Raw genomic sequence first — 24878 nt, 5'->3', positions numbered from 1 at the left:
TTAAGAACAATGATTTACTTCACCAGGCTCTGAAAAGGACTATAAAATACTTATGAAGCACGTTAAATTAAGTAGTTAAATAGCTCTGTATTTTATCCGTATTTGTATCCACACTGGATAATGTTATGCTGCACTTGTAGTATTCGATAATTTTTCACACGAACTTATACTGCCATGGATCTTATCCTCTTACAAACTAGCCAAGCTCGGGTTCATCCATTTTCTTTCCATCAGATGTCAGTAAGCTTAGGTTTTACCACTAGTGCTTATATTTATAATGAACTTTGTATTAATAAAGTTAGAACTAAATGATTCTTGGAAAATAACAAAATTAGGTACCAAAAATGCATAGCAAGAAAGGAAGACAACCCAGCTGTATTAATGGATAATAAGAACATAAAAATAGCTCATACAAGGACCATTTGCTCCAGGCTTCTATTTTCAAATGGCTGATCTTCTGTCCTGAATTAGTTCAGATGCCAGTCAGTAACAAAGCCCTAAAACAGAAGACAAAGAAGGGACAAGGTTCCATAGCTACTCTTTATTAAATAATGCCATGTTTGACCAACACAAGTACAAAATAATTACACAGATTTGATCTTTCTCAATGTATTCTTTACAGCATAGACTCAGAATGAGATCTTAAAGTTACGTATTGTTTATTAACACTGGTATTCAACACAGCAAATGGGATTGTTCAGAAAATGATAAATCAGAAGATTTTCCACTGAATATAGAGATCTGATTCGGCATCATTTTATTAATTTACATAATAAACAACATTAAACACATCCACTATGGTAAGTTGTTGGGTAGTAGTTTCATTAGTGTCCACCAAAATGCCACCAAACCAAAAGAAAAAAAAAAAAGACACCAAACATTTTAGTTTATATTTGTAACATTCTGGTTAGCTTTAACAATAAATATTGCCTAGTGTGGATTTTGGACTAATTTCTCTTGGAACATTGTTTTTTTCCATTAATGTATATACATTTTATATTTGAATACTTTTCCCAGTATCCAGAAGAAACTTAATTATTTTTTAAGTACACAGTGTAGCTTAAACATAACAGTTAAATGAATCCAAAGTTTGACTTTAGAAATTAGGAAAAAATGCCTTATATCAAGTCAGGATATTTATCTGTCTAGCTAGCACTCAGACTGTGTTCAGCTTTTCACACATTTTTTAAACGAAATAAATGCATTTGATAAAAGAAGTTGGCTACAAAATACAGGAAATCAAGTTAGTAAAAACTGTTAAGCAAAAAATAAACACACACATGAACATAAAGTCATTATGTTGCATTTACAGGAATAGCAGAATCAAGAGGAGGAGTTAGTAAGATGATCAAAGCAATATTGCTTTTGTTAATTATGCAAATAGATGTTTATGCAAATTTTTCCAGATGTTATATGAGGATGGTGCTTGTTTATCTGGATTGAAATTGATCCTAGCAAAAAATATAGCATTGCATTAAGGCAGCCTTAGTCTAATTATCTTCTACATTATCTTATTTATCATTACTTCCTTTGATGAACTAGTATTCTAAAGCTGTTTGCCTCAGGAATTAATAGGAAGAGGTGAAGTGCTCAGAAGCTGCAAGCTTAGCTGCAACCAATAAGAAAATAATCAAATCCTTGTCCCAAAAGTCCTTATTATGTTCAACTAAAATATTTAACATCACCAGCATTTGATTGTTTAGCTCCATTCATATATTTTTTAATCAAGACCCAAAATTTACTAACAAGAAATCCCAGGGCTGCAGGCTAGACTGTGAAGTTAGAAGAGCATTGTAGAAAGCAACAGGGTCAAAGCACTTCCATATTGTTGCAGTGAAAACCACAGACGTTTGTTGAGCTTAACTCAAGAGTCTACACCTTAAAGGTCATCAAAGATGCTGTTGCTCTCAGCAAACTTCTGTTTCATCTTTTCCTCACAACCACCTTGGCTCAAAACTCCATTTTGTTAACAATATATAGCATGAGCTAGGACAAAATGTAAACTTAGTTTCCCACTGAAAGACTATTAAAATGAATAAAACTCTCTAAACACTGGCATAGGAGTTCATGAAAGCAGAATTCCATCAATTTTGGTAAAGATCAGAAATGTGGTAGCATCCTTTCAGACTAATAAAATTTGTTCTCCTCCATAGCTCTCCTCCTATAATGTCCATCAATTCCACTGTGAGTCCATCTTCATTAGGCTTGATCTCTTTCCTAACAGCCATTCTTCTAGAGATGCCAGAATCATCATCAGTCTTGCTGATGGGCTTTCCCATTCTTTCCATCAGCTGTCATTCAGAAGATGTGGCAGATGAAACAATAGGAAAGAACCTCTCAACTGAGAAACCAGCAATTTCCAGCCCTTCCTTCCATTGATTTCATAAGCCATGATGGTAGTGGTGATAATGATGATGGTAATTACTAATTTTGTTGTGTTGGAACCATTACAACATTAATGTTCTATTACAGCTGATCTTGATAGGAATGCTATTGCTTAAAGAATTGATAGCTGAATATTAAGGATTTCTTTTGCCCTCCATACTGCCTTGCAGATTTGAAGTCAACCATCACTTTTGAAATATCAGCAGGAGTATGTGGCACTTTTTCTGACAAACAAATTTTATTAAAAAGCATAAACTTTCCTACACTCAAACTAGGTTTTCTTCCTATTCACTGAGAGCTCACTTCGTCTGTAATAAGATTTCTAGCTCCCTGAGCATATGGGTCACTGACTCATAGAAATATAGAATAAAAACATGGTTTCGTTGCTAATTAAGATATTTAATAAAAGCTGGAGGAAGATGACAATTGAAAGAAGTCATCAGCAGGTGGGCAATGGATTATCCATTGTATTTTTTCATTTATGAAATCTGTACACCACCGAATCCATATACACTTGTGGCAGTTTACATAAGGTCAATCATTAAAACACTCACAGTAAATATTTAACTAAAATATCCAGAGTAAACAATGTAAAGGGATAAAACATATTCAGTAATCATCCAAAATAACAACTTGTTCATGATAAACAATTAAACAAACATCCACAATAACATCACCATAAAATAAGAAATCGGTTAATCTACAGTTCAGGGAGCTAGTCCACAGGTGGCAAGGGAAATGTTAGACAACACCCTGTCTGCTTCATTAAAGTCCACAGGTGAAAAAGAGTTTTTTTCTCTCACAAGAGATCATTCCAGGATTCTGGCAAACCTGAGTGCTTTTGTCAGCAAAATGCTATGAAAAATGGTCATCAAGGTCAGGTGGGAGATCTGCTGTTTTCCCCAAGAGGCAGTTCACAAGCTAAACAAGTCTGGTTGACAACAACCTGCCAATGCGCTAATGCAGATGACCTGGGGACAAGCAGGTAAATTCTGTCTCTCTTCCATTTCTCCTTCAGTCAAGGCAAATGTAGTTCTTCTGACAATAAGCCATCCAGTCTTCACAATCCCTCAACATAGGTGAGTTTACTGTACTATATGTACTATATGTGAATGGAAATTTTCTGTACATCAATTTGCTTGGGCAGCCCCCAAATCTGAACAACCATGAGGTTGTGCAGTGATACAGTTGCTCTTCTCACAAAAGTTAAGAGAACCATGCAACCATGATCTTATTAAGAGTTAAGACTACCCCCAAGTGTGTTCTTCAAAGTGATCTGTTAAATGTTCTAGGTCTGTAATTATCTTGGAAGAAAAAAATAAAGTTTTGAATAAGCTGCGGGAAGGTCTAACTAGCATTGCTGTTCATACAAGAAAAATGAAGAAGTTATAAATGTGTATGTAAAAAGTTGAACAGCAACTTCACTTAATGTTTTCTGTGATCCAAACATAGAGAACTCAACATTTAGATGGAGGATCGGAGCCAGAAGAAAATGCCACTATATTTATGTAATTATGAATAAATTAAGAAATTTCATCGACATTTTGTGGTCACTATAAGAAATAGGGAACCTAGCATGTTTATAGTCAGCAAAGGTTGGTTTGAAAACATTTGCATAATGTGGAGTTACATGGACAGTTATCATCAGATCATGAGGTATCATCCAAATGAAAGGTGATAGAATGAGCTGTTTACCCAAAGAATTGTATAATGCTGATGAAAGAAGCCTCTTTTAGAAACTCACACCCGAACATACTACTTAGAAGAGTCATAGCATATTAAGGCTTCTAAGGGCAGGCTAACTCTTCTGTTACGTGGCAATGCTTTGAAGATTTCAAGGGGATGCTTTTATATTGAGCTTAACCTGAATGCTCTTAAGGGCAAGAGCAAGAGTCATTTCCCCATTTTTTGGAAAGCAAATAAAAAATCATGGGTAAGTGCTGTTACGTCGCAAGTGAAAATACATGCCAGTCACAAAGTATAGTACCCAGATGTCAATCATGCAACCATGGGACACTGCATCGGTCCTAAATGCATGCTGCTTGCAAAGTACCCAAATGTAGATCACGTGACTGCGGGACATTGTGATGGTCGTAAAAGCCCACTGTTTGTGAAGTACCTGAATGTTGACCATGTGACTGCGGGGATGTTGTGACAGTTGTATGTTTTAGGACCAGTCATAAAGTTACTTTTTCAGTACCGTCATAACTTTGAATGGTCGCTAAACAGGACAGTTGTTAACTGAAGACTACCTGTAGAGATATAACACACATCCACCCATTACTCTCAAGATTATCAGGTCATATTGGTAAATTTTATGCCCACTTATTATTTCTGGATGACTCTTTTACAATTCATAACACAGCTATTTTATGCCAAGGAACAGAATATGACCAACAGTATTAACTAGCCTGAAAATACTCTGTATCTTAGTTATTTAGCTTTATAGCTTCTTCAAGTGATAGTTTTATAGTTTTTTACATAATATTGACTACTATTTTTAAATAACTATCTTAATCTAATTAGATATTATTTTAGGTTAGATTTAAGCACTTCGATAATATTTTATAGAATTTAGTTTCATAGATCTTATAAAGTATTTATATGTGAAGTCCATTTTCAGCTAGAGCAGATAATTCCATGTCTTTATGTTATACAAAGACTGACATAAAAATTAATTGAATGTTACACATCCAATATGCATGGTCTTTAAGTGCCTCGCCACATTTAAACTTTTAAAAAAGTGTTTTTGTCTATTCTCAAAGAGAAGCAAACCACTAGGTATTTTATTAATTATAATAATGTTGCATCTGCCAAAACAATCTCTAAAAGTAGCCATTTAATTGCTCACAGAAAGAAACAAAAAAGTTTACATTACTCAAAGTAGAAAGATGGTGGTTTAGACACTATTTCACAGAAGCTACAGAGAGAGAAAAAGAAAAAAACTGAACTATAATTAGTATAAATCTGGGAAATTGGCATAGTCTTAAATTTACAAAGTTCCGCAAGTTTCCAACAAAACAATCCAGAGTTGTAACTAGTATTCATAGTGTACAAATTGATGTTGGCCACATTATTTCTGTGGTAGGCAAACAAAGTTACTGGCTCTTATCCTCTGGTTTCCGAATGTTATGTTAGCCTACTGTACAGATAAAGCCACTGTGGAATCAATTTCTAGTGCTTTCAAACATTCTCATAATGGTATTAAAGTGTTAAAGTGGTTCTTCCTCCTTCTCCTGTTTTAGTCTTTTGGAAAGATGCTCACTAATGATTGACAGAGGGTTGGCTTTGAACAAAGGGTTTGATATAGTATTGTGAAACTGTGTTACTTCCTCCTCCCTGGAAAAAAAAAGCAACAAAAGAGGGAAATGTATCAGTTAATTTGTTGGCATTACACTACAAGTTTGAAGACTGCAGTGCTAGGGATGCAGAAATCTCCTAACCAAAAATTCACAGTATTTTAGTAAAGCAATGTATTAATATATTCAGGTGTGACTAACTTGACACTAACCAAACTGCTAGCACATATCACAATGCACTGAATACTGTAGGAAGTTATATATACATGAATTATTAGGCCACGCTAATCTCCCATAAATTGTGATGACAATGGGGATCAGTTGTAACAGACTCTTTGAATTAGAGCCACCAGGAAGCAAGGTATGAATCTCACTTGTGTCCCCCACTTGCAGCACTTTGCTTTCCCTATTAGCTAATTCCCTTCTGTGGAGAAAGAATAGCACATACCAACTAAATCAGTTCTTTTCTTGCAATTGTACATACCAAAGTGCCCAGGAGCTTATAAACAAGGCCTTCATATCCAAGAATATCAAGTATCAGATGACACACTAGGGCACCTTTCCTAGGGTGTCTTGAAAAAGGTAAGAGCAAACTTTGAAATATCTAGATCCATAAAAAGAGATCACTAAGAATTATGTTTTAAATAAATCCTATTGCCAGCACTCTCAACATATACTCTTATAATTTAGAAAAATTAAAGTCACATTAGCAAGGGACAGCTGAGCTTACCCACTGTCCTGTTGTTTGTAAATGTATGTATGTATGTATGTATGTAATGTTAATGCACTTTTACAGGACTGTTTCCATTGGTGTCTTCCTTAGCGGAAAATGCTTCTACTTATCTAAATTAGAGCTTGATTTTGTGAATCTCTACATAGCCACATAAATCCATTCCCTCAGAAGCAAGATGCTCTTGAGGGTTATAAGCCCTCCAGAACAGAATGGGATGAGGTCCTAGTACACAGGACATACCTTCCATTAATCACTACTAATTTTTATGAGCAGAAGCACTTTTTTCCTATGGCAGATTTTGCATTCCACATACAGTCAGGTCCAGAAATATTGGGACATCGACACAATTCTAACATCTTTGGCTCTATACACCACCACAATGGATTTGGAATGAAACAAACACAATGTGCCTTAACTGCAGACTGTCAGCTTTAATTTGAGGGTATGTATATCCAACTCAGGTGAACGGTGTAGGAATTACAACAGTTTGCATATGTGCCTCCCACTTGTTAAGGGACCAAAAGTATGAGACAGAATAATAATCATAAATCAAACTTCCCCTTTTTAATACTTGGTTGCAAATCTGTTGCAGTCAATCACAGCCTGAAGCCTGGAACACATAGACATCACCAGACGCTGGGTTTCATCCCTGGTGATGCTCTGCCAGGCCTCTACTGCAACTGTCTTCAGTTCCTGCTTGTTCTTGGGGCATTTTCCCTTCAGTTTTGTCTTCAGCAAGTGAAATGCATGCTCAATGGGATTCAGGTCAGGTGACTGACTTGGCCATTGCATAACATTCCACTTCTGTCCCTTCAAAAACTCTTTGGTTGCTTTTGCAGTATGCTTTGGGTCATTGTCCATCTGTACTGTGAAGCGCCGTCCAATGAGGTCTGCAGCATTTGGCTGAATGTGAGCAGATAATATTGCCCGAAACACTGCAGAATTCGTCCTGCTGCTTTTGTCAGCAGTCACATCATCAATAAATACAAGAGAACCAGTTCCACTGGCAGCCATACATGCCCACGCCATGACACTACCGCCACCATGCTTCACTGATGAGGTGGTATGCTTAGGATCATGAGCAGTTCCTTTCCTTCTCCATACTCTTCTCTTCCCATCACTCTGGTACAAGTTGATCTTGGTCTCATCTGTCCATAGGATGTTGTTCCAGAACTGTGAAGGCTTTTTTAGATGTCGTTTGGCAAACTCTAATCTGGCCTTCCTGTTTTTGAGGCTCACCAATGGTTTACATCTTGTGGTGAACCCTCTGTATTCACTCTGGTGAAGTCTTCTTTTGATTGTTGACTTTGACACACATACACCTACCTCCCTGGAGAGTGTTCTTGATCTGGCCAACTGTTGTGAAGGGTGTTTTCTTCACCAGGGAAAGGATTCTTCGGTCATCCACCACAGTTGTTTTCCGTTGTCTCCCGAGTCTTTTGGTGTTGCTGAGCTCACCGGTGCATTCCTTCTTTTTGAGAATGTTCCAAACAGTTGTTTTGGCCACGTCTAATGTTCTTGCTATCTCTCTGATGGGTTTGTTTTGTTTCTTCAGCCTAATGATGGCTTGCTTCACTGATAGTGACAGCTCTTTGGATCTCATCTTGAGAGTTGACAGCAACAGATTCCAAATGCAAATAGCACACTTGAAATGAACTCTGGGCCTTTTATCTGCACACTGTAATTGGGGTACTGAGGGAATATCACACACCTGGCCATGGAACAGCTGAGAAGCCAACTGTCCCATTACTTTTGGTCCCTTAACAAGTGGGGGGCACATATGCAAACTGTTGTAATTCCTACACCGTTCACCTGAGTTGGATGTACATACCCTCAAATTAAAGCTGACAGTCTGCAGTTAAGGCACATTGTGTTTGTTTCATTCCAAATCCATTGTGGTGGTATATAGAGCCAAAGATGTTAGAATTGTGTCGATGTCCCAATATTTCTGGACCTGACTGTATACTGAACAAAGCCCACCCATTCAAACTCTATATTGGCTGGGGATTATGTGATTAAAATCCAAAACATTTGGAAGGCACAAGATTGGGAAAGACCATTGTGAGGGCAAAACATCAAAGGAATGTCCCAGTTTGTACCCAATTTGGATACAACCTTCTGAAGTTACTACAGGCACTTCATTGCCAGGGCTTCAGCTGCCTTATTTATATTTAATTTTTAAACAGCAAATTAGGTCAGATGTCAATGGTATGTGTTGCATACTAAATGCAGAATAAAGGAACATCACTGTGGTCAACGTGTATTAGTATTTTTAATGCACTGCTAAATGATGGATGCTGTCAATGGCAATGTGATGGTTTGATAGTAACAAATTGCTAGAGAATGTGAGATGGTGCAAGTCCTATTGGTTTTGAGTTTGTTTTTACAGCTATTTTGTGATTGCCTTGCTAATGGTTAAGCATGGAACAATGACAACTTCATCACACTGGCAGTATCCAGGTTGCAGCTACTTTTCCCATAGCAAACCACAGAATTGCTCTGTAATTGTGACACACCAGATTTTGGTATCATTGCTCAAGATACTTTTTTTTCCTATCAATACTTACAAGACCTTGCGTTTCTGGGCTGATTTCATCTGGTTGAAATTTGTCAATACTTTCTTCTTCTTCTGCCTAAAGAAAACAAAAATAATGGTTAATGCACTCTGCCCATAGTACTTTTCCAAAATTCTTCATCAGACATTTTGAACAGGTTTTGTATTAATCTGAATTTCAAATATACAGCATTCCTGTAACAGTATGGACCATGTTACTTCTAACTTTGAAAATAACCAGGAACCTCAATTTTTCTCATGCTATCATTGTTTAAGCCTCTGCTGACTGATCAACTGAGCCGTTGCCAAATTACTCAATGGCAAAACATTTTAAAAAAAAAGTTTTGAGAATTTACTTTAAAACAAATTGACAAGTTTAATGAAAAATGGCCTTTAGATATACATTTCTGGAACACTAACAGGTTCCAGGAACCTGGAACAAAGATCATTGTTCAAGCTTCACATTTTCAAATATTACCAATGTTTACCTTAACCTTCAGTGTTCAGGATACTAAATCTTGTTCTTTACTGTCACATCTTAAAACTTGCCTTCAGGAGTTTGCACAACTTTTCTGAAGCAAGTATATACCTTTGCATCTTTTTAGTCAACAAAGGATGAGAAACTTTCTGAAGCAAAGTTGAAAGCAAACAGAATTTAGTAGGAGCTAACAGAATACCCTTATTCATAATCCTGATTAATATCAAAAAGTGAGATATTTTTACTTTATGTTTCTAGAGCCTAACTTAAGTAAGCAAGGCCTGAGACCTTAAAGCTTTCTTATATATAGCCAGTTTGCTTAAATGAAGAATCAGAGCAATCTATTACTCAAAGTACTTACATCTTATTACGCTGTTTGCAGGACTTGCTTACTGTCACCAGATCTGAAAGCTCAGGCAGAGCATCCATCAATGGGTGCATATCTCCCACAACTGGAATAGCTTTTCGCTTTGCCTCTGCTTTTTGCTGCTGCTTTGCTAGCTTAATGCCCTCAATTTCTATTTAAGGGAAAAATATATTAGGAAGGTACTTTAAAATTCTGCTAAACAAATTTTTTAAATGTATACTACTGCCTGAATAGGTCATGTGGTATAAGTACAATGATAAAATGATATAGTATTTTGTCAAAATGCAAACTTTCAAATGCAAAGCTCTAAAAATAAGAAAATGCAATTTAGTAAACAGTAAGATCAGTGGAATAGTGTGCTATGAGTCAATAATCCAAAGAATGAATGAATGCATACATACATACAGACACACACATATCAGACTTTACGGCTTGGGAAAGGAAAAGTTTTGAAGAAACCTGAAAATTCAGGCTTGGCTTGCAACAGGTTGCATGCAGACTTGATACTCTTCTTCTCTCTAACCTAGGCAAATTTAGGAAACTCCTGCACTCATGTGCTATCCTTGGGCCAATGTCCTTAGGTGAGCCTTTGCTCCAAGTATGCCAACTTTCAGAGAAAGTTATAGGTTGTCCATTATAGATTGTCCTTGGGTTATGATAGCAATGGGGATCAGAATTTTTGTTGCTAAACAATATAGTCATAAAGCGCAATGTCACGCAACTGCATCGCTTAGCAATGGCAATCCTAGCAGTCCCAGTTGCTGTTGTAACCTTAAGACTGTGCAGATCATTAAGCGAGGACCTCACATAACCACATGAGGTGAGAGTCCCAAACAAGCAGGTGCTATGGAGCATGCATGGGCAGTATGGAGGACAGGCGGGCAGTACAGAATGTGGGGGGTGCTGCAGGCAGGCACTACAGAGTGCAGGTGGGTAGGTGCCGCGGATGGGTGCTAGAGTGTGGGCAGACAGGTGAAAAAGACCAACTTGTGGGAACCACTTGCAACCTCCTGCTGACTTCCCTATTGACTGCTTGTGGGAAACCAGCAGGGAGGGTTGCAAATGGTGATCATGTAACTGTGGAACACACTGCAACTGCTGTAATTGCGAGCTGGTTGCCAAGCACCCAAATCAGGATTGTAGGGACACGGCAATGGCCGCAACTTCGAGGACCAGTCATAAGTCCCTCTCATTCAGCACTGTCATAACTTTAAACAGTCAGTGGCCCTGCTAAGTTCATCCAATCTCTTTTGGGAAAGGTGGGCCCAGTGACCCACCTGCAGGGCCACGCAGAGTTTTCTGGGCATCTGGAGCATAAAATTGTTTGGCTCCATTCCTAGTTGGATACCAAGCATGTGGCATGGCCTGTGGAGATGCCTGGAGTACATACTTACCCTGTTATTTGGGAAGAGTTTGATCCTGTTGGACCTGAGGTAGTGGACAGAGTCCTCCAGACTGTAAATGCCACCACTTGTCAGTTAGATCCATGCCCCTCCTGGCTTGGGAGGTGACATGTAGATGTGTCCAGGCAATGGTGAATTCATCCTTGAAGGAGGGAGTGTTTCCAGCAGCCTTTAAAGAGCCGCTGGTGCACCCTGTCCTCAAGAAACCATCACTGGATCCCACCGTACTGGACAATTTTCATCCAGTCTCCCAGCTCCCCTTTTTAGGGAACATGGTTGAGAAAGTGGTGGCATTGCAGCTCCAGAGGATCCTGGATGAAATGAATTATCTGGACCCTTTCCAGTCGGGTTTCAGGTCCGGATATGGGATGGGAACAGCATTGGCTGCACTTTTGGATGATCTCTGGTGGGAGCGGGATGGGTGTAGTGCATCCATCCTTGCTCTTCTTGACCTCTCAGTAGCTTTCAATACCATCAACCATGGTATCCTTTTGGGTCAGTTCGGGAGTTGGGGGTGGGCAGCACAGTATTGTGCTGGTTCACCTCCTTCCTCCAGGGCCGGTCCCAATCAGTGTTGATAGGGGGCGAGAAGTCCAGGCCATGGCCCCTCCTTTGTGGGGCGCCACAGGGTTCAGTACTTTCCCTGCTCCTTTGACATCTACATGAAACCACTGGGCGAGATCATCTGCCACCATGGGATGAGGTATCATCAATATGCAGATGATATCCAATTATACATCCCCATCCCAGGTGATCTGAGTGATGCTGTTACTACCCTTTTGTGGTGCCTGGAGGCTGTGGTGGCCTGGATGGGGAACAACAGGCTTCAGCTGAACCATGGTAAGACGGACTGGCTTTGAGTTGGGGGCTCCTCTGTATCTGGACTTTTACCATCTTTGGTTCCGGATGGAGTTGCACTACCTCAGACAAACCTGATGCGTAATCTTGTGGTCCTCCCGGACTCAGGACTCCTGCTCAAGGAGTAGGTGGCAGTCGTGGCCAGGAGGGCCTTTGCTCAACTATATGTTGTGTGCCAGTTATGCCCTTTCCTGGACTGGGAGGCCCTCCAGTCAGTCACTCGTGCCCTAATCATCACCTGTATAGACTACTGCAATGCGCTTTACATGGGGCTACCCTTGAAGAGCATCCAGAAGCTACAGCTGGTTCAAAATGCAGCCGCGCGGGCAATTTTGGGTGCCCCAAAGATGGCACGTTACATCTTTGCTATGGGAGCTGCATTCGGTGCCAGTTTGCTTTCAGGTCCAATTCAAGATGTTATCACCCTTCAAGCCCTACATGGTGTGGGACTGGGTTACCTGAGGGACGGTCTCACTCCCACTATATTAACCTGCCCCACCTGGTCAAGCAGAAAGGGTATGCTGCGGACCCCATCGATGAAAGAAAGTTGACTGGTGGGGCCCAGAAGGGGCCTTCTCTGCCATGGCCCCTGCCCTATGGAATACCCTCCTCTCAGAGGTAAGGCAGGCCCCTACTCTCGACCTACCAGAAACGTGGTTAAGATCTGGCTCTGCCAACTTGCATGGGGCGAGAAAAGGGGCAACCAACCCTGGGGATGGCTAGCACCTTGAAGATGTTCCTGTATGTTAATATCCCTTCTACCAGCAGCACCTTGGAAAGTATTATTACTTATGTATGGATATGGTCTTTATTATATTTTCATTGTATTTTAATATTTATTTTTTGTTTTTACTGTAAACCACCCAGAGTTACTTTCTAGTGAGATGGACAGTGGCCAAATTTGAAATATAAATAAATAAATAATAAGTATTCTGCGATGTCTCCTGACTCGTCCACGACATTTTACTGGAAAGTTGATACAAGTAAATGAAGTCATGGCCTTCTTAATTCAAGAAGAATAAACAAATTCAGAAGCACCCCTCCCTAGTATTGAAAATAAACCTATGATACACTCAATAACTAACAATTTGTTGCTCTTTTAAAGTGTTAAGAAACAGGAATCTAAGGCACTGGTCTTACTCTTCCTACTAGTAACATCAGCTCTCTTATCTGCAACAGAAAGGCACATTTTCTGTTCTTTTTTGGGGGGAAAGACTTGTATCTGATCAATAAAGTTTTCTAGCAGAAACATTCTGTGCAAGTACTTCATCCAATGTTATCTAGGTAAAGTTTGTTCTGTCATGCTGTCAAGATGCTTCTTCTCTGACCAAATATCAGTAGATTGGGGGGGAAAAAATTACTATACTTTTAGCTTTGTTCTGATGTAATGTTCCTTTAAAGGTTTCTGGTAATTCAGTAAGAATGAAAGATAGGAGGAAAAGGGAGGGGGGGAACCTCATGTATTCATTCAGGGCTGCAACAATGGAATGACAGCACTTACAGTCCTGAACAGTACAGGCTCAATTAGCTTCAAAGCGCTAAAACCTTAATCAGCCAATTTTACTGCAATTTTTTCAAAGGCATGGTATAATTTTAAGAACTCATATTACTGTAATGTCCAAAAGACGAGGTAAAAGCACACATTTTGAACTGGAATATTAGTTCAATCTGGTTGTCTTTTTCTTAGCTGAAGACCAACATTCATTTTCATGCGGGTTTCCCCCATCTTCTATGAACTACTGAGCTGCAAACATTCCATTAATTCAGTGTGTTACCATTCAGTTAGTATATTACTACTTTCCTGGTCATTATATTCCTTCATTCTTGAGTTACACTGTTTTGACATCTGAATGTACAACATTCAGTTGACCTGTCATAGTTGCTTTTTACAGATGCTTATGAGAAATATGGATTGTATATACTTTTCCTTGGAAGGACTCTCTTGGCTAGTTGACAGTATTTTCAGCTCTGCAACACTTTTTTTTGGTCTGAAGCTATGAAGCTGTGTTGTTCAAAGCTTTCCAAAAATGTCACTTACTTAAAGCTTGCACATACCTAATTTTGAATTCTTTTCCTATGAAATCGTTTTAGGGGTTAAGCCACAGGTTATGTTTCTAGTGGCTAAATTTTTGCATTTTTTCTTCCTTTTTCTCAATTTAACATGATTTATTTGTGTCTGGACTGGAATACATATAACTGCTATTATTCTGTTAGGATGAATGTTAACTCTCAGTGGTCAAAAAAATAGGACAAATAGAATGCCTTCCCAAAAGAAATCAAGCAGAAAGCAAATCAACCCAAAGATGGTGAAAAATACATCTGCATAAAATTATTCTTTGATAGCTACAAAACTACATTTGCTAATCAAGTAATTAAATCTCCTGACAACTAGTTTACTACACTGATATTTAAAGAAATAACATCAACTGTTTCATAGGCATATTACTATGACTGATTACTGAAGTAAAAAAAAAAAAAGCAACATTGCATCAATTTGCTAACTAATTTCAGCTTCAGGGGATAATATAATTTGATTTTCACATGTTTCTTTCCACTCTTATGCATCTCCAACTCAGTCTTGACTCCTGGAAACTGCCAGGATGAGTCCCTGCAGTTTTCTTGGCAAGATTTTTCAGAAATGGTTTGCCATTGCCTGCTTTCTAGGGCTAAGAGAGAGGGGCTGGCCCAAGATCACCTAGTTGGCTTCATGCCTGAGGTAAAACTAGAACTCGCAGTCTCCTGGATTCTAGCTTGGTGCCTTAACCACTACACCAAACTGGCTCTCTTCTTTCCACTGTAACCATATCCACAAGTATCTATAAAATGTCACCCTATTTATTTATTTATACATCACATTTATATAGCCACCCATCTCACACAAGCGACTCTGGGCGGCATACAACATTATTTATTTAACAATTGCTAATTTCTCTACTGTCCAGCAGCGGTCACAGGGAAGTCGGCTCAATCAGGCTTTCTTCCTCTGCCAATCTTCTGCCGACTGCGTCTAGGCAGATCCAGCACTGGTTCCTGTTCCCCGCAGAGAGCGCTGCCAGTGTTTCCTCCCACAGAAATGGGAGTACCTATTTATCTATTCGCAAATGGTATGCTTTCAAACTGCTAGGTGGGCAGGAGCTAGGGATGAATGACAGGAGCTCACTCCTTCACGCGGAGCTGGGCTCGAACCGCTGGAGTATCGACCATTTCTGACTGGCAAACTCCAGCGTCATTAAGCCGCCACACCACCGTGTCCCCTATGGCAGTTCAACTGAACTCAATCACTTACTTGGCTATACTTTTTGTAATGTTCCTATCCTATCCTTTCCCCTTCCCTTCAGTAGTTCAGTTATTTCCCTCAGAATAGTTAGAGTACAAAGACAGGACTTTGTCTAAGAATCTCCATTTTAATTTCCTCCTTAACTGACAAACTGTGGGGGCTCTCTGCCCTCTAATAACAGCTAAGTTATTAAGTCTCGTTATTATCCTTCTCCTTATCATACTCTCTCATTACATCAGGTATTTATAACTTCAAATCATAAGATAGGCTAATGACTTTATAAGACTGAGGAGTGAAATTGGTTCTATAATACATACTATATTATCCATTTTATCCATTATCCAGAGATCATTAAAATTACTGTTACCTTTAATGAAACCTCAGTGAATTAATTGCATTTGTTTATCTTGGTAAGAAACATCTCACTGAGGGATATTTGTTTGCAAAATCTATATAGTGTAAGCAGTACACAGTTTAAAAACACATTTTGTCTACCTTGAGAAATAATTTCCAGTTATTAAAATGTCCTCACAGGAGACCTTTTCAGTTGTTAACTGGCCCTCCAGGATTCCATCGCGAACAGGCTTCCATGTTCCTTTGTTCACTCCACATTCTTTGTTCCGAATCATGAGATCCCATATTTCTTGTCACGAGTGGCTCATTATTCTGTTTCCTTCCCTCTTTCCTTCTGCCCCATTTGCTTTATGGTAGCCAAAGACATTACTCTTACCTTTCTCACATCTGGGCCTATCTAGACTGTGTGATGAGGTACAGCGAGTAAAGGTTGAAGAAACAAAATAACCAACAATGTACTAGATTACTTGGATTCAAAGAGATCTTAGATCTGATTGAAAACCTATCAAATACGTATTACAATCCTAACTAAGCAATACACTGTACAAACTGTACATAACAATCTAGCTATCTGTGAAAATTATCAAATACTAACTTTGTAGCCATCTCTCCTTACGCAGCTTCATTTTTTCTTTCTTAGACATAAGTACTTTTCCATCTCCATCTGAAAAATTAGAGAGATAACAACAATGCTTCCTTTAGGTCAATTAATGTTCTCTATATGCATTTCAATTTTAAATATGCAGCCACACTGAATTTTGGAGAGGATATTATTGGAAATAAATATAATTAACTGAACAGAAAAAAATAAGGCAACATATGAAACAGATACATCTACCATCTCCGTCATTTATAATTAACAAAGAATACTTAAAATATGCTAGCCACGTTATATAAATAACATAATTGGGTGCCAATCCATAGGCGCTTAATTATTAGGTTATAGATGATATAACATTTAATTTGAAGACAAAACAAATTCTAAAATGAAAAGACACAACTATTATTGCAATTATTTTTTATCTTCAGAAAAGAGATCCCAGGATCCCTCCAGGGTGCAGAAAAATCACACAGTTTTAATGGGATAAGTAAAATAGATTGAGAAGAGAGATACTGATTAGAGAACATGCAACTCATAGTGTCCACCTTGCAGGTTTCTATTTATTCTTTTCCTTGTAGTATAGGGAAAAAGTAAATATCCCACTTCCAATATTTGCTACATTGATGGGATCTGAACTGCTACCCCAGGCTGAATTTGAATGTTTTAAGAAAGAGAGAGCACACAACGATGTAGGATTTCCTATTATTTATCCTCAGAAACAAACTGCACAATTCTTAACAGAACTCTGATTTGCATCCTTTTACTTGCTCAGGTATCAAAATAGAAAGCATGCAAAAGTTGATTTCAAATAGTGGTAAATCATTCTTGCCCTTTCCTGATATTTTTTAGCACTGCTATCATCTGCATGAAGAGGACACTGACAACCAGCAAAGCTTGCTCTTTTTTTCAGTCAATATTTGTGAAACGGCATTTTCATTAGCAACATATTGGTTTTCCAAGCTGTGTACCTCTGTCCAGCGGAACACTTCAGCATATATCCTACTCTGGCATGGGCAGATGTGTGTGAAGGGCAAGGTCACTGAGCTTTATAAATAAAGCAACAGAGTGAAAGCTATAGCTTGTTGCAATTATATTAGTAGTCCTTCCAATCTGATTTCTAGTAACAATGAAAGAAAGGAATAAATAATTGCCATAGAAGGGATACAAGTTGCTCTGAAAATGGACTATTCCCTCCTCTAGTTCTATTCAAATACTGACGATCAAGACTTCTACAGCCACAGGACCATACGAAAAGCTATGCTGGGTCAGGGGATATACCTTATATATTTAAGTTTTTGTCTCTAGAGAAGGCTCTTACGCTGGCAAAGTGGAAGGAAAGGAAGAAGATGACCAAACATCTCAATAGTCTAGAGAATTGAAATCACAATTTTATGGTACAATTGATTATACTGCCATGTCACTATAATGGCTCCATGTAGTTTCCATTTAAATCCATTTAAGTTTTAAAATTAGTGAGGGGGCATGTGGAGACAGGAAGAATAGAATACCCTCTACCTGAAAAAAAACAAGTTGTCTGCCCCTGCTCAATCGCATTCTGTCCCAACCTGGGCACATCAATTTCCAGAATTCTAGCTATGGTCGTGCCATCTGTAGAATGTGGAGGGAACCCAGAATGGGGAAGGCTGCTCTTCAGCATGTCCCTCCTTCACATTGGGCAACGCAAAAGGAATTAAGAAATTGAGATACCTCTTCATTTTTACTTACAATTTCCCCTTCTTCCCTATCATCATGAGCAGGTCACAAAGTATTAACACAGGATGAAACATCCTACTCATTGTGCATTGTATATGAATCAAAGTTAATAATGCATAAATTGATGATGTTGTTTTTTAGTTTTGCCTTGATTTTAATTGCATTACTTTTATTGCATTTTACAATTTTTAACTGCTGTAAGTATCATGAGTGTTGTACACAAGATGTAAGTTTAAGAAATAGAAAAACACATGAGGTTACCCCAAGAATGTAGAGACTAGACAACTGGACATTAAAAAAACCTACAACCAAGATAAGGAATACCCAGCCTGGAAGACCCCTCCTCATACTGAATGTCCAGGTTCTTTTAATAGGTGGCAGAAGTAGGACCTACACTTATTGCCTCACCATTAACCTCAAGAAAAAAGCTCAAGTGCTGCTGGCTAAGTCTAACCTGTTTTACGGGAGGGCGAAGTTGGAAGCTGGCTGGCAGCTGAAGAAAAGGGTCATTGGTTGCTGGATTCTGGTTGTGCTGAAGATGGCTTTCTAGAAGGCAGGAAGCACCGTGGGTGTGAGGGGCTTGACTAGTTGTTGCTGGAGGCTGGACTGGCTGTGGATGTTAGAAGAAATGGACAGGGAAGGAAAGGCAACTATTAGTTTTGGGTTCCATAGGAAAAGTAAGGTATGTTTAGGGGAAAGTAGAGGACAAGAAAAGGGAGGCTTAGCTAAGTATAAAGCAAAAAAGAGGGCTCTTGCCTGCGGGAACTGAAAGACCAAGGCTCTAGGACAGAAGGAACAGCAGCTGCTATTAGTGACGGTCAAGGCCTTGGTAAATATTGTGAAATAGGAGGGTATTAGCCTTACGAAAATGACAGAATGAATTTAGAAAGTGATGGGAGACTTACAGACTTGGTGAATGCAGGGAGGAGATGTGCTTTTGGAATGCAAGCATGCAGAACAAGAAGAAATATCTAGAGAAGTAATGTTCAAACACTCTTCAGCTTCCTTTTTCTTCCTGAACTATATAATACATTGCCTGCTTCTTTCTTTTGCATGGGCCGACCCGTTCTTTGTTGTTGCAATGGTCAGATTTGTTCATATCTTGGTTCACACTGATAGTGTGTGATGGTATGAGAACTAACTCTCACAAGCAGGAAGGAAAGCAAGAAGTTCCACTGCACAAACAAAAGTCTGCTTCCATAACATTGGCTGTCGTCTGTTGTTCATTCATTTTACACAGAACATTTTTTCCTTCTAGAAAGGCCTAGAACTATAAAAAGAACATTTTTCTAACAGTTACTAAATATGCAAATGAAAACCATGCTTATCCATCTGAAAAAAAATCAGTAACTTAATTAGAATCAACAAGAAGGACATTAAAGATTGCGTACTTTCAAGTTCTCCAGAACCTTAACCAGTCAAAAGGTAAGAAAAGCAAGGAATGGAGAAGCAGCAAATACACTTTTTAAAAAATTGGCTGGATCTGGATATTACAGCCTCTGTTGCTCAAAATCAGACCTAATGATATCTATATGCAAATAATGTTCTGTTTTATTTCCAAAAATGTAAGCCTCATGAAAACAATCCATTACTGCAATCTAGTTACCACAGAAACTGCAAAATATTATTAAATGTAATAATTATTAAGTGTTTGATTCAAATGTGAGGACGCATTTAAAAACATGTAATTTTAAGTAGATAGATAGTAGGTAGATAGATTTGGGATTATTGAAAGAGCAGCTTCTAGCTCATAAAAGTTTTGAAAATTGTACCAACTGAGAGCTAACGGTGTAAAAATGTGAAGAATTTTAACCACTGGAAATAGTGAAACAAATTTTGAAAAGCCTATATCTAAAGACTAGAAAAATGACTTAAAACAGGAATATGAAAGAGTGGAATGAAATGAGTATATCCAATCAAAAACACTAAAAAAAATGTGAACATTGCCAGGGTGAATTAATTAAATAATGTTACAGAGTAATACTGTATTGGAGTATCAGTATTGTAACAGCAGTTGTCCATAAACTTTGTCCTTAACTAAAAGCAGACAAGAATTTATATATATCAGAGAACTTGGGGGGGGGGGGATGTACCATCTTAGGCAAGAATGACATGCCCTGCTTCTAGCTGCTCAGATCTAAGCACCATGAAGTAAAAAATCGGTATTTCTTTAAATGCAGAGCATTCTTCTACTGATTCCTACAACTGTACTTTATGAAAGTTCTCACAAGGTACAGAAGTAACCACAAGATACTTACTGTGTGTGTATGTGTGTGTGTATTTGTGTATGTATGTGGATGTGGATGGATGGATGGGCAGACAGACTGAGTCACAGTATAACAAATAACAATACCTAGGGCATTTCTCAAAAGTTAAATAATTTTACAACAGCTATTTTTGCAAGTTGTTATTTAGGAAAAGACTAGCCTTATTGCATTATTATACTAATAATTCTGGGTGTTGAATACAAAGCAGCAGCAAGGTTTTGCACTGCAGATTTTTCCGTTTTCTTCTGAGCAATTTTGACATAACTGCATAACTTATACTTCATACATAGTCAGGGAAGCAAGAGTATTATGAGCAGAAAACCACATGAGAGCTCCAAAGTGTTCCCAGCTTGAGTAAAATCTATGCTTTTGGGAGAAAGCTCTGATTTAAATCAGGGAGATGAACTGGATCCAGTTCACATGCCCTGACAACCAGGATAACATCACAAACAAGTCTTAATGGGGAGAAGTCCAGTCCCCTGAGATCATCTATTTCTCACAGAGCAGAGAAGCAGCCAAGGAATCATTGTTACCATGATGTTATGTATGGAGAAAAATATGTATTCTGTGCAATATGAAGCTATTCTCACTTCTATTCCTTGAAGGGGAAAACGAAGCCTGATCCAATTTATCAATTTCAAATCAAATCAAATCAATCTTTATTGCAGTCATCACCAAAGATAAATTTATTAATTTTTGCATACTTATTAATTGCAACAGGCATGTATGAAGATGCTCAATTCTTACCTTTTATGACTGAAACAGGATTCCTTGAATCAGTGTCCAACTTCTTCACCAGAATTTTTGGATCAATGTTCACCCCAGAAAAAATGTTTGATGTCAGTATTGCCTTGCCCTAACAAGAACAAAAATAAATATGAGATATAGTCAATCCTTTAATCACTGATTCCATTTTGATATACAGAATTAGAGCAATAACTTCCTTTCTTCATTTAGGAGAGGAAAACATTGAGATCCAGTCTATAGCATGCAAACATTACTAATGTTTTTGCAGAACTCGTAATACCTCAAACCACTTGGTATCTTTTATTTTTTTTATTTAACTACTATCCTGTTCTTCTGAGAATGTACTTGAACTCAAATTTACCAAGCTGATTAACTTATACTACTCCAGGATATGTCATAGTCCAACAGATTTGTCTCAGAGCAAGGACAAGGTAAAGGAGAGTAACTTATGTTCTGGTCACAATGCAAATGACAATTTTTAAAATTCAAAACAGATGCTGGTTGCAGGGAACACCAAGAAAGTCGGAAATGGTAAGGAATGGTAAGGCACAAAGAGTTGTGGTTTTTAACTGCGCTCATAGGTTGCTGGTAATCACATTTTCCAGTGGAGGATTCCTGAGATGGCTCATCCCTGCAGGGAATTCTAGGATCTCTTTGGATCAGAAAATGTTAAGATTTAGGCAGTAGTGATTGTGCTTGGTCTTGGCCATTAAAAAGAACACAGCAATCAATGCCAGGAAGGGGAGGGAATATTAAAAGGGCTAGAATAACATATGCACCATAACACAAAGCACTTGGGGCAGAACAACCATCTTGCTCTAAAATGAGGGGAAGAAATTTATTCTGAGTCTATCCACCAAAGGTTATGGAATAGGCTTTAATACCTCTATAAGAATATTAGTTTGTTTACTGGGGGTCCTTTGTCTCTCTCTTTTTTCCCCCCAAATGTCACTTTAATTATATTGATATATTATATGTGAGGCTGCTGTTATTGCTATTTTATCCAAGAGTGTAAGAATCAAAACAGCTTGTGTTGTTACTGTATATAATAGCAGGTTAAATGATGAAAACAAACTTAAAATCTTTCTTTTTTAGACAATGGAGTTACTTTTTTATCTGGGATGACCTTTCTCAGGAATGAAAACTGCAAACTGAAAATTGGTTGTGTAGATAACTCCCAAACTGCAGTTTCAGTTATGGAACAGGTTCTTAATATTTCTTTAAAAATACTAGCTTGTTTTCTGGAGATCTTTTCCAGCATACATTCTTGAAAGTTCCTGCAATGAATTAAATATAACATTAACAAAAGTAGCTCACTGCTTTGCTTTGTACTCTTCTGAAAGGATCCAGAACTATATCCCACATCACCATCTGGTGGAAAATCACTATACTTTTGTCTTCAGTATTACCAAATGGGAGTCAAGAACTTGACAAATGGTTAACAAAATAAAGTTCCCATTGACAATGGGATAGAAGTAAAAAGAACTTTTTTGTTTAAATTTGGATAGGTAGGAAGAACTGCAACTTATCTGACTTACTTTGTAATGTAGCTGCCCTTTTGGGACATATAAGATTAACAATGGCGCTATACTGTCACTGAACTGAAGCTGCCTCTATTATGTCCTGATTTTATACTGGTGATTAAAATGAATTTTATCAAGATACCAAGTCCTTTGTGTGTTTTTTTAAAATAACTTCTTAAAAGTCAGATTAGATAGAGCCTGGTGGGCACTAAGGAAGGTATCTCAGGACATTTTAAGAACCTGTAGATGCCACATTGCCAATCTCTGTTTTAATCACTTAAACCAGGGTTCCCCAAAGTGGTCAATATGGACTCCCAAGGGTTGATGGGGCTATCCAAGGGGTCAATAAATGTCTGGGAGTCAAAAGGAAGCCAGTAAATGCCTGGGAGTCAATAGGTAGTCAATAAATAATGGAAGTCGATTGGAGTCAATTAATCTTTTGGGGTCTCTGTACTGCTACTAACACACTAGTCCCTAGTCCTGAAAGTGAGATAGCTAGTGGCAAGACAGCGTTATTCAGGGTTGGATGGTCAGCTGCCAGTGAGAGCGGCTTTGAGTTGTCTCTATCAGCTATGTATTGTTACTGGACTTTTTAATCTATTATGATGATTATTATTATTTGTAGTACTTTGTGTGTGTGTATAGTATTTATAACATTATTTCCGTATATAAATGTTTGGGGATCAATAAATAATCTGAAACTTCATGAAGGGGTCAATGAGCTGAAGAGTTTAGGAGCCCCTGACTTAAACCATGATAGACCCTGATGCTGGGAAAGATTGAAGGCAAAAGGAGAAGAGGACGGCAGAGGATGAGATGGTTAGATAGCATCACTGAAGCAATGAGCATGAAACTGAGCAAACTCAGGGAGGCAGTGAAGGACAGGAAGGCCTGGCGCAATATGGTTCATGGGGTTACGAAGAGTCGGACACGACTTAACGACTAAACAACAACAACAAGAACCTCCGCAAGAGAGCCAGGCAATTGCAAATAGGGAACAAGAGTTAGAAGATATGCCCATTAATGACAGAGCTTGGCACTGAGCAACAAGCAGTGTTGCACTTTAGAAAGTAAGATATGCAAACAATCTGCATTAACTGGGGGAAAGAGATGGTAATGAAACATAAGGTAAAAATGAGTAATTGCACATTTTCCTCTTCAGGTGTCCCTTTCAGCTATGAACCATCCTGAGGCTCTAGCAAATAATAGTAAGGACTGACAACACAAATTGCATACTACGTATTTCAGCGGCAGTCACTTTCCTGTTTAAGGGCCTTACTCCGCAGCGTAAGGGAGATTTTAGGATGCAAAGCAAAGAAACGCCTCCCTAGCGCAAGAGTACTTGGGCAGCCTTTGGTTGCTATTGATGCTCTTCCCATAGAAGATGCACACATCTTTCTTTAAAAAAAATTACAACATGGGGACGAACACGATTGTCCAAGCCCGCCAATCTCACTGCTCATGCCCCTTGCACGGGAGGGGACAATTAAGAAGTATCGAACCCAAGGCACACAAGTCTCCTGCGCTCTTCCTCTTCTCATCTCCTCCTCCTCGCACTAGCACCACCCACCTTTTCGGTGTCAGCGCTGCAGGCCAGCGCAGCCGCCGAAAGAACCTCCTCGCCTCCTCTCTGCTGCGGCTCTGTCGGCTTCGGCGCCGGCTGGTGGAGCCGCGTTCGTCTCACTATTTTCCCCACCATCGCGAGCCAAGAGGAACCGGCGCACGCGAGGACGAAGGGGCGGGGGAACGGGACCTCGCCAGCGCGCTCGCCAACTGCTTCCCCCGGAAGTGCGGCGCGTGCGCTGTGAGGTCCGCCCGGCCCCTTTTACGGCCACGAGGGGGCGGTGGCTGCTCCTTGCTTCGCGTTGCTTTGCACGTTCTCCGGGCTGGATTCATGCTTTGAGGGGAGATTCTGACCAGCAGAGTGTTGAAATAGGAGCCCTAGACACTGTTACTCAACAGATGCACGTGTGCAAAGGGTGGAAAACGTACTGCGTCTCCCGCAAAAAGACCGATGCAGGACTGAGCAGCAGAACTATGAAACGAACAAGCTAAAACAGTGATAGCGAACCTTTTGGGCTTGGCTGTCAAAAATTCGGAAAATGCCTAACTTGACTCTGCTGGCATGTCACACACCCCCAACAAAAGAGAAACAGTTCTTTATATATTCATTTATTTAAAAAAAAAATACAGTCCAATCATAAACGTCAAATAATTACAAAAATGAAACATGAGTAAAACAAACTCAGTTTCTGTGGTAACTCAAACAGGAAGAATAATTGTCAGGTGTTGGTGAATGCTGGTGTGTCACCCAAAATG

General features: G+C 38.9%; 1 protein-coding gene across 1 annotated transcript; it reads right to left on the bottom strand.

The window, feature by feature from the left end:
• Positions 1-531: 531 nt before the first annotated feature.
• SLX9 (SLX9 ribosome biogenesis factor) lies at positions 532-24340 on the bottom strand. Its single transcript, XM_007434918.4, has 6 exons — positions 24130-24340; positions 21037-21145; positions 16304-16372; positions 9811-9967; positions 8985-9050; positions 532-5724 (listed from the first exon to the last, which is right to left on the bottom strand). The coding sequence occupies exons 1-6, from the start codon at positions 24256-24258 to the stop codon at positions 5598-5600; spliced, it is 657 nt and encodes a 218-aa protein (XP_007434980.1). The 5' UTR covers positions 24259-24340; the 3' UTR covers positions 532-5597.
• Between the last annotated feature and the right edge of the window lie 538 nt (positions 24341-24878).

Source organism: Python bivittatus, unplaced genomic scaffold (genome assembly GCF_059951505.1).
Source record: "Python bivittatus isolate LINGU-HERP-01145 unplaced genomic scaffold, Pbiv_v1 ctg000020_np1212, whole genome shotgun sequence".
In the NCBI taxonomy this organism is placed as follows: domain Eukaryota; kingdom Metazoa; phylum Chordata; class Lepidosauria; order Squamata; family Pythonidae; genus Python; species Python bivittatus.
The sequence above is the reverse complement of the archived record's forward strand: the minus strand, read 5'-3'. Positions and strand labels throughout refer to the sequence as shown.

Coding starts and splice junctions, on each gene's coding strand:
- SLX9 (XM_007434918.4), bottom strand. CDS start 24,258: ATGGTGGGGAAAATAGTGAGACGAACGCGGCTCCACCAGCCGGCGCCG. Junction 16,373..21,036: donor TCCTGTTTCAGTCATAAAAG/GTAAGAATTGAG, acceptor CTAATTTTTCAG/ATGGAGATGGAAAAGTACTT. Junction 5,725..8,984: donor GCCCAGAAACGCAAGGTCTT/GTAAGTATTGAT, acceptor TTTTTTTTCCAG/GGAGGAGGAAGTAACACAGT.